The sequence below is a fragment of the Protomyctophum parallelum genome, assembly GCF_964188405.1.
Source record: "Protomyctophum parallelum genome assembly, chromosome: 23".
Classification (NCBI taxonomy): domain Eukaryota; kingdom Metazoa; phylum Chordata; class Actinopteri; order Myctophiformes; family Myctophidae; genus Protomyctophum; species Protomyctophum parallelum.
The window spans coordinates 10,507,775-10,518,347 of record NC_139715.1 but is presented as its reverse complement, the minus strand read 5'-3'; the positions used below and the strand labels follow the sequence as shown (position 1 = coordinate 10,518,347).

Here is a 10,573-nt window from a genome sequence, read left to right as displayed (position 1 = left end):
TTGTCTGACTCAATAGGAGTTGTTGTAGTGTTTTGTGTGTGTGTGTGTGTGTGTGTGTGTGTGTGTGTGTGTGTGTGTGTGTGTGTGTGTGTGTGTGTGTGTGTGTGTGTGTGTGTGTGTGTGTGTGTGTGTGTGTGTGTGTGTGTGTGTGTGTGTGTGTGTGTGGGATACCACACAAAGCGATCAGCTCAGCAACACACGCACACACACATATACAGGAGCAGCCAGAGGCACATTTGACATTTGTGTGCGCACATGTGAGATATACTTTTGAGCAGCTGGGCTGTTCCGAGGATGAAAGATATAAGCATCTGTGTGTGTGTGTGTGTGTGTGTGTGTGTGTGTGTGTGTGTGTGTGCGCGCGCACGCTGAGAACCTATATACACGACGTATCTGGAAGAATGTGTCATTGCATTGGTGTGTGCATAATATTTCTTATTCTGGCATTCAGCATCCAGATAATGTGTTGATGCGTCTCTATCTTTGGATTATGGAATGGTGATATGTGCACGTATACATCTCCGTGTGTGTGTGTGTGTGTGTTCATTTGTTTGCGCATGCAATTTATTGTTCATCCTTTTGTAAGAGTGAAAAGTTAATAACTTTTGGTATATGGTCCATAAAAAAAAATCCTTTCTCCAAAGTTCAGCGCAAACTCAACTTTTTGAGATATCCTGCAAAAACACAGACAGACAGACATTATATCTAGGGCTTAAGTGGGTAAGGATGAATCTCTGCTTCATAGACTCTAACGGCCCTTTGTGTAGAGGAGAGGAGAGGAGAGGAGAGGAGAGGAGAGGAGAGGAGAGGAGAGGAGAGGAGAGGAGAGGAGAGGAGAGGAGAGGAGAGGAGAGGAGAGGAGAGGAGAGGAGAGGAGAGGAGAGTAGGGATGAGGAGAGGAGAGGAGAGGAGAGGAGAGGAGAGGAGAGGAGAGGAGAGGAGAGGAGAGGAGAGGAGAGGAGAGGAGAGGAGAGGAGAGGAGGGGAGGGGAGGGGAGAGGAGGGGAGAGGAGGGGAGGGGAGGGGAGGGGAGGGGAGGGGAGGAGATGCTTGTCTGACAAGTTACTCTGCTCTATGGGAGATCTCAGAGGCGAGGGCGTCCGAGCATTGAAGACGGAGAGAGAGAGAGAGAGAGGGGGGGAGGTGGGGGGGGGGGAGTTATGTGAAGTGAAACGGCCTTTATTTAATTTGAAGTGCCTCCATTCTAGCATGTCTGTGTGTGTCAGAGGTTTGTCATGCAGTGTGGGATTATTCCAGCGCGTGTGAATGTATTCTCCAGCTGATCCGGGGCCAGCCGCCGGGGCCCGCCATGCGCCGCCATGTTCTAGTCTGACGAGCAGAGGCTCCTAACTGGAAACGCCTCGGCGTCGGATTCAACCACTTAAGGGGGGGGGGATTTCACTTCTTTTTAAACGCTTCTGGGCTTCACTTTCACCGTGACTCGTTTCATTTTCACTGTCTGAAGCTAGAGCTTTCTGTTTTTTCTTTGACAAAAAAAACGCACATAGTACAATAGTAACAACTCATTGCAAAAGGAAGGTTTCTGCCAACTCATTAGAAGGACATGTCGGTGGAGACTGAAGTCGCATGGGCTTGAACGACATGGCCGGGGCTCTTTATAAAAATTAATGTACATTTTTAAATGTTTAAATACTGAATCAGGTGTCTTAGAAACGGTCTGTGGTGCACAGGCACAGTAGGCATTGAAATGCCAGACTTTACTTTGTTGTGGATGTGACACGTTGTGAGCTTGTAGGTTTGCTATTCTCGGCTGTTCTCAGCGTGAAGAACACTAATATAGCCCCATTATAGTGTACTTCTTTGCATGACAGATGGCGAAAATATAGCCAATCTGCAAGCTCACAACACGAGCCATCGGTATTGCGTGTCAATATGCATTTCGCACGCACGCACACACACACACACACACACACACACACACATAAGTCTCATAAAGCGCAGAGGCCTCTCCTCTTCTTTAAAAGCTCCCTTAGATTGATTCTCATCCCTCCAGACTGCAGATGCACAAACGTACGTCCATTCATTGCATGCACAAACACGCACGTATGTATACAGCAGGCTATATTATATACGTGACACGAGGCGAGAGGACACGGCATGTCGAGCCGAGCGAGCGAGCGACAGATCGCGTCTCAAAGGAAATGTGCAGGTTTGACACGCGGGTGGCGCTGTGTGAGAGTGCACAGACGGAGACAGAAGAAGACGGCGGGGTGGCAGGTTACCGGGAGGGAGACGGAGCACGGCTGGGACGGCGGGTCACCGGAGTGGACAGACGTCAGGCCGGCCGGCCGTCCCCAGCCGAGTGAGACGAGTGCATCTCAAAGGACATTTGTGATGTCATGTTAGTGCAGCGGTTCTTGACCTTCTTGAGTTGTTTTTGCGTGAAAGAATGTGCTACTGCGTCATACTACATTGATGCACAAAATGGTCGAAAGAAGTGCAGATCTCCAAGCTCAACGTGTGTCTCTGAAAACATGCGTTCCTGAGCTTGCGGATCGGCTATTTTCAAATAGTCAATGCGTAATCGGGTTCAAGTGGCATTATGTAACTTTTCTCTTCTATGTCGGATTCAAACCCGGTTTCCTGCGCAAGTGCTGACATTTCCACCATTGTGCTAATATAGAGCCTGTCTGCTTGCTCAGGGGATCATTTGAATCTTGACAATCCTTCAGGTCAAATATGCGAGTCAGATCCCGTGTCTGTAGGTGAGACATGACCTTTGACATGACAAAATGCAACCACTACAATTGTATGAGTTATATTGTTGTGGATGCACTGAGCCCTAACTATGCAACCCAGGCAGAACATGTCTGTCTGTGTGTCACGGTGTGACACCACCCGCCACCAGAGGGCGCAGTTACTATGGCAGACTGCCACAACAGCGCATTGTTGTCTAACTAACATGTGTGTGTGTGTGTGTGTGTGTGTGTGTGTGTGTGTGTGTGTGTGTGTGTGTGTGTGTGTGTGTGAGTGAGAGAGAGAGAGAGACACTGCACTCACTCTGGGGTGAGCGAAAAGTAATTTGAACTGAGGAGTGCCAAACCCAACCTCCCCAGGGGTTTTTGTTTTTGCTGTGGCAGATTCCGTCTGGTTTCCAGGCTATTGTTTTTGTTCACTTGAGTGCTTGTTTCTCTCGCAAAAGCTGGCAACACTGAGCTGGAAGTCTGTCCTCATAAGCCTTTTACTTTTCACAATCTGAGTGTGCTTTTATGACACAGCCATTAAACGCAGTGTTGGTTCACTTATTGTACACAGCATTTTATACGTCAGTTTATAGTGCTTTATGTTGAAGCCACTTCTCGATCACAGCTTGTACGAGACTTACTGCTGCCTTACTTACAATAACAAGAAATATGTTTAAATACACCTTTGAACCTTGTGAGGGAACATTTGGACTAGTTTAGATGTTCTGGGCCGGCCTATACCAAAACAAGCTTAAATCTCAAAGTAGAAGAAAAAAAAAGGAAGGAAGGAAGGAAAAAAAGCAATTATGTCTTAAAACACAAAGAAAGAAAGAAAGAAAGAAAGAAAGAAAGACATGGAAAACAATTGGAATTCAGGCAAGGTGCCCTTGATTTATGAACCCCCTCGCATTGTAACTGAGTGGTAATGTTCCACTTACCTCACCTGAGGGCTTATACAGTCCTGGAGGAAAGCACACACTGGTGATTTCTATAGATTGGGGAGGACTTTGGTCCAGTCTGGCCCAGTTGAAGGGTTATGGTTGGAGAGAGAGAGAGAGAGAGAGAGAGATATTTCATGCATTCTCCCAAAAGTCCAGTCTTTGCTGCCTCATACTTCTCTCTCTCTTTCTTTTATTATCACTGTATGGAGAATGATGTCTAACGAAACACCGTCAAAATAAGACTGCCCCCTGCAGTGAATTAACCTTTAATTCAGACTTTGCAAACACTCAAGGACAAAAGTTGCCTGTCTGCACCAAAATCTCTTCGCCAAACATATTTCAGACTAATGTTCCCCCCAGAATATGGATGCTGGGGTTCAAGTGGTTAATGGCCGGTCTGTTAGAGTGAGATCCTATGGGGGGAAGTTACAGACTTGAAATGCGTTTCTCAATCCCGCGAAAGCACTTTCCTCACAAATGGGACACCGTTAAAAAGGGAAATAAAACAGCCTTTCCAACGGTATAATAAAGTTAATGCCAAGGAGCAATTGTTACAACGAGCAAAACAACCACACATTTCTGAACTATCTGTAAGTTGGTATGTACTATTTGTTACATTGAGAAAGAAAGAAAGAAAAGTTTCACATTAACAAAAGTAACACACACGAGCGGGAACATATGACCAGCATGCAGCCCTTCCTTTCCAATTTCACACACATTTCCATTCCCTAATATGCTTTTCTTCATAATTGAACTATGATGAGTACGCCATAAGCGGTCACATCTGTGTGTGTGTGTGTGTGTGTGTGTGTGTGTGTGTGTGTGTGTGTCGTGTGTGTGTGTGTGTGTGTGTGTGTGTGTGTGTGTGTGTGTGTGTGTGTGTGTGTGTGTCTGTGTGGAGGAACGGGTGAGTTTAACTGTTTATCCTTAGATTACCTACCCGGAGCAGAGAAGCGAGTCAAGCGAGTAATTCCAACATGTCCGTCATCTGTCCCAGGTTCTGTGCACCGCAGCCTGCACACGTCCCCCCACCCGGCCAGAAGTTACCGTTTGTTTCACAAGTTAGGGATTAGAAAGAAAAAACTACAAGAACAAAAGACAAAGCAAATGCACAAAAAAGCATCTGTTTAACCATTTCTTACCTGGTGTGGCATCTATCATAATACATTTGGTGAAAATATAGGCTTTGCATCCCATATTAAAATTGCCTAATGGGTGGCGTGGTCACCCATTGTACCTTTGTCCCCCGCCGCTAATAAAAGGACATACAATAGAACAGTATAGGAATGAATAGTAGATAAACATAACCATTGATATGGGTTTGTTTCACTCTTCTTCTAAACACAGGGGGTTACATACAGTATATACCATCACTGTCGGACAGAAACGGAAGGAGAAATGGTAGAACAAAGTAACGAGAAATAGAAGCAAGTATAGAACCAAAAGAATGTGGTTCCATTTGGTTCCATGTGTATGCACTCAGAGTTACACGGCGACAGTGCTTTAGGGTGTGGAGAGACAGTGAAACCCTGCTGTTAAGACAGTGCTTTAGGGTGTGGAGAGACAGTGAAACCCTGCTGTTAAGCGTGCGGTCGCTGTGTTTTCCTGTGGTTCTCCAAGCGAACCCAAATGTACTGTGTGGTAAACCCCACCCTTCTGCTGCCACAAGCAGGGCAAAACAAACACCAAGTATTATTATAAAAAAACACCCCGTGTGAATTGAGGGGCGCTCTTATCATCTGTACATCACCATGACGTAAAATAGACACACTGCCTATTTGCTCAGACACTATGATGCAAAATTCTCCATTCATTTGTCAATTGGAGGGGCTAGGCTACCATTTTGAGAGAGAGAGAGAGAGAGAGAGAGACAGACAGACAGACAGACAGAAGTGTGTGCACACGTGCGTATGACATACCAGCTTGTAGATTTTTTTTGCTATTCTTGCGCAATGATAAAAAAGGTTTAAACTGCAACAATAATACAAAAGTCACAAAAAAATAAAAAATAGCCGATCTACAAGCTCACAACGCTCAACGCATCACGAAACAATGTGGTGCTTTGTGAGATTTTAGATCTGCTATCTCCGCGTTTATCGGCTACTTTTGATGCTTTTGTGTGACGCTGTAGTATGATCGAGTAGGGCCTTAATTAACGAAAAATCACAAAGATAGAACATGAAGTTAAGAGGTTGATCTGCCCGACAGAATTTTAATACCTTGCTGAAAACCGTCTAGTCTTAGAGAATCAGACTTGAGTGTCTGTTTTCTTTTTTAAAGGTTTCATGACATTAATTTTCATACATTTTCATTTTTTGTTTTTCTTTTGGGTTTTATGACTGGACTTTGAACATTCAGTGGATTTTCTGTGTTCTGGCTGGAGTTTTCTTTGGGATTTGGAAGCCTTTTGAGCTGCAATGAAAACAGGCAAAACAGTGAAAACAGTGACATCTGCTGGCAAATCCCATTGACATAATATGGGATTTGCAGGCTGTGACATATCAGAGCACTTGTTGGAGCCAGAAACCCCAGACCACAGAAAATCTACTGAATGTTAAAGGTTCTATTTTTGACTAATGTTCCCCCTAGAATAGGCATGCTGGGGTTCAAGCCAGTGGTTGAAGTAACGCATAAATCTTAAAAGCCACCTATAATTCTTAAAAGCCACTCATAAGTCGTGAAAGTCAATTATCTTACAAGTCACATATAAATGTGTCACAGTCGAACACCATGGCGTCATAATTCAGTTTAAAGTATGTGTTCTGCTAACCACACTGGTGTCTGTGAACTTATAAAGTTCGTATTCTGCTAACCACACTGGTGTCTGTGATGGTATAATCTTCCTGTTTTCTTTGTGCCATCTCAGCCGTCGCCTTTTGATGTCGTTAAAAATAATCACGCCAGCAAAGTTGACACTTCCCAGTAATTGAGGCTCTGAAATTAGCATGGCTGAGAGTTGATGTGTCTGCCCGCAAAATATACAAAAATATGTATTGAAAATAGCAGATATCTCACGCACGCACGCACACATGACCATTAAGACTGAAAAACGGATGTTATCAGTGGTTCTCAAAACTGTCAAGGCAGACCCCCAAGATTATTTGGCCGCGGACCCCACCACCTCAAAATATTGTGTTACACTGTAGGGACACCCCCATGAAGCAAGGATTTGAGTTGAAAATGTAAAAAACATATGTATATTCACAGAGCAAAAAACATATCACACCCGTGTGAAGTGAGGGGTGCTCTACTGCTCTTATCATCTTGACGTAACATAAATTCCCATTGTCAATTCGAATTTAACTTTGTGTATAGGACGAAAAATACCGATTTGCTCAGACACAAAATGACATGAATTCTCCATTAATTGTCAATGGGAATTTAATGTTTGTGTAAGATGAAAATCTACAGCCCTCTAGCCCTAGCGCCCTCAAAAAAGCAGATCTACAAGCTCACAGCGTGTCACTTTGTGCTGCACTGTGAGCTTGTAGATCTTCTATTTTTGAACAGCCAAAGTATAAAATAAAGGTTAAAGCGGTTAAAATCTAAGAACGGATTGCTCTCCCCCATCTTAATGGGATCAAAACCAAACGTGACGGTCATTCCACATGAAACGTTTATTCATGTCACTTTACGTGACCTTTGGGCTTGGCGCTGGGACCTGGCCTCAGCCTCAGCCGTCGCCTTGGACCTCTGGGCCACGTGTTGGACTACAAACAGAGCCTTTAATGCTGACCTTTGGGAGAGGTCATGTTTGACCACACGTCTTCCCTTTTTAAGAAATGCATGCGAACTGACTAAATGATGAGGGTACTAATTATGCCGCGACACCAATAAGTGGATACAGATATCCACTTGTGTGTGTGTGTGTGTGTGTGTGTGTGTGTGTGTGTGTGTGGGTGTGTGTGTGTATGTGTTTGTTGTTTGAACAAATAATTTCATCAATGTGATCAGCTGTTATGGAAGCCAGCTTTGTTTTGATTTCATAATCTCATTTTGTATTGTTGAGATAGTGTCACACCTTCCTCTTGACAATACAACCTAGATTCTCTTTGGGGTTCAGGTCAGGGAAGTTGGTACACCGATTACTAGTAGTTTTGGCACTGTGGGCAAGTGCCAAGTCCTGCTGGAAAAGGAAATCCATCAAGTGCTCTCAAATACCCTGATAGGTGGCTGTGTTGACTTAACCTGACTCTGCCAGATTGCGACAGTATTGAGTTCATCATTTCCCTCCTCCTGCCTGCATCTGGGCTCTCTCAAGCAGAAACGATAAACCGGAAGCTGCAGGACAAAAATTATGATATTCGAGTTGTAGTCCTCTTAGGTTGTGTTTACATTTGCGCTGTGGCACAGCTCCAATATGCCACCAGTCTTGCGTTTATCCCGCCTCTAGCGGCCGCATACGGCCGCATATCGCTCCGGTCTGATTTGGACCGGAGTACATCGTCTCTGCCTGAGAGGCACCAGACTCACCCTTCTGGCAGAATGCAAATGTTGTCCAGCAGGGGGAGTGGTTCCACCAGGCTAGTGTTGACTCAGTGGACCGACACCAGCAGATGACATGGCACCCCAAATCATCACTGACTGTGAAATCTTCACACTGGAATCAACACAACCATCTTTCCAGGAGATTTTAGAGCAATGTGTGCTTCTGAATATTTCCATTTTTTTGTATTTTTACTTCTACTTTTCTATTGTACTTTTACTCCACTACAATATTTAAAAACTATAGTTACTAGTTAGTTTGTAGATTTTGATTAGTATTTCAAAAAATACATTACCCACTACAATTTGTGAGCTTGGGGATCTGCTATGGTGTGCCATATTAAGGAGATCAACATGGCATCGGCTTCCCTGATTGGTGCACCCATCCCATCAGCCTCATTGATTGGCCAAGCTTCATGCGACATTTGAAGCTCTGTACTATAATATAAAAGTTAGAGGGCACAATGCAACTCAGTTCCTTTACACAGTAAGCCTTGCAAAATATAATTAAGTCAAAGTTAATGTCCAAAATGTTACGCTGGACATTGCATCTGAATGGAGGACCACACAGAGATTTTCATGCTGGTGTTGCGGTTGGAGACAAGGTGTACTACTTTAAAGCGAATGGTAACATGTACGACAGGGAGCACATGAATGTACACATCTTCAACACCGTGTCTTTGCGCTGGAGGAAGTTGCCCAGACTGATAACAGAATTAGAACGTCCCTTTGAGGTTCCCTCCAAGCTACCCGCCAAGCTAGACTATTACACAGCTGTACTGATACAAGACACCATCTACCTCTGGGGCTGGTATGGTAAGCACTCAAAGAAGTCCCGCAATGTCCTTTTTGGGTTTGACATCAGCAGCCACAGATGGTTCAAGCCCAAGGTTTCTGGGACTCTTCCAGAGGAGAAGCCCAACTATGTAGTATCGGTCTTGGGGAAGGTCATTTATATCTGTGGAGGATGCATGAGGCCAACTGGACTCACTAATGACATCTACAAGTTGGACACCACCACAATGGTCTGGGTGTTAATTGACACCAGGGGCACTCTGCCACCTTCTTCGGAACCTCGTTTTTCCACCATCATCGAGAAGAAGATGTTTGTATTTGGACTCAATCACACCATCTGTGTGTTTGACACAGACACCAACTGCTGGCTGGGCACACCTTCTGCACAGCTCCCAGGAGAATGCTGGGATCGTTCAACCTCTGATGGACCATGCAATGGCTGTAATCTCACTGGGGAGAAATGCTGTTGTCCGGACTCTAATCATTCAGCCTTTGCCCACAATGGAGAGCTGTACATATTCCGTAGCTGCAGCACCAAACAGAACTGCACTGATCTATGGAAATTCCACCCAGAGACCTTCTCCTGGATGAAAACTGAACCCAAAGGCCTTGGTCCGAGTCCAACGACTAGTATGTGCTGTTGCAGGGTGGCTGATCGCATCTTCTTCTTTGGAGGAAAGAGCACACCCGATGACCTGTACATCTTAGACTTGAGTCCCTGTCTTAAGACCTTATGCAAGCTAGCAGTTACTCAGCACAGTCTGGAGCAATCGGAACTTCCACCTAACATCAAGTGGGAAATGGCAGCTATGGCTACTAACAGCAACAGAAAATAAGAAACCAAATATGTTTTGTATTAAGAGATGGGGCATATTCCGCAGCTACGGAAAATGACTTTGAACAGTAATTTGACCTTTTATTTTGTTGGTTTTGAGTTGTTCCTGATAACGCACATGCTTTGTTCCATGCTGCACAAAATGCTACGCGTTGTATTGGTTTTCTTTTGAGCAAAGTACTAACTGAGTATTTCTGTTATTGCATTATTGATGCTCAGTTTTGTGTGTAGTGGGGACCACCACAGTAAGAGCTTCACCCTCGCCTGCTGCATGGAATCCAACATGGCACAGCACGCAAAGCTGTGTGATGGTCAAGGAAGCTATTAAGGTTTGTTGCACTCAAAATGGATCGCATACACATACAGCAAAGCTGTAAATGGGCTTTTCAAGAAGATGAGATTCCCCCTCTCCTCAGCTGTGATATACGACAACAATAGCCCTTTAGACAGGCCTCAGGAAAAGGCAACAAACCTTTTTCCATTCAAATAGATTTGGCTGTTTGAGAATAGTGGGTTTCTCAACACCATGCCTCGATGATGCAGCTTTGAGTCTGTGGCACAGAGTAAGTCCTTGCAGTGACAGCAATGGATGTGATGAGTGTCGGGGAGTTAAACTTTAAAGCTGCACAAACTCAAAGACGTTATGAGGACAAAATAGTACCACAGACGAAAAACAGTCTTAAGTACAAATTTCATTCTGACCCGTCCACGAAAAGGCCTCGTTGTCCTGACCCCTTATCTATCATTTTTACATTATGGATAAATAGTGTGGACTTAGACTGTTTTTCGTCTGTGGCATTAATCATCAGATGC

General features: G+C 44.5%; 1 protein-coding gene across 1 annotated transcript; it reads left to right on the top strand.

Annotated features, from left to right (window-relative positions):
* Nucleotides 1–8,762: 8,762 nt before the first annotated feature.
* On the top strand, nucleotides 8,763–9,761 carry LOC310853886 (kelch domain-containing protein 3-like; the record flags this gene model as incomplete). Its single annotated transcript, XM_083758358.1, has 1 exon — nucleotides 8,763–9,761. The coding sequence occupies one exon, from the start codon at nucleotides 8,763–8,765 to the stop codon at nucleotides 9,759–9,761; it is 999 nt and encodes a 332-aa protein (XP_083614484.1).
* Between the last annotated feature and the right edge of the window lie 812 nt (nucleotides 9,762–10,573).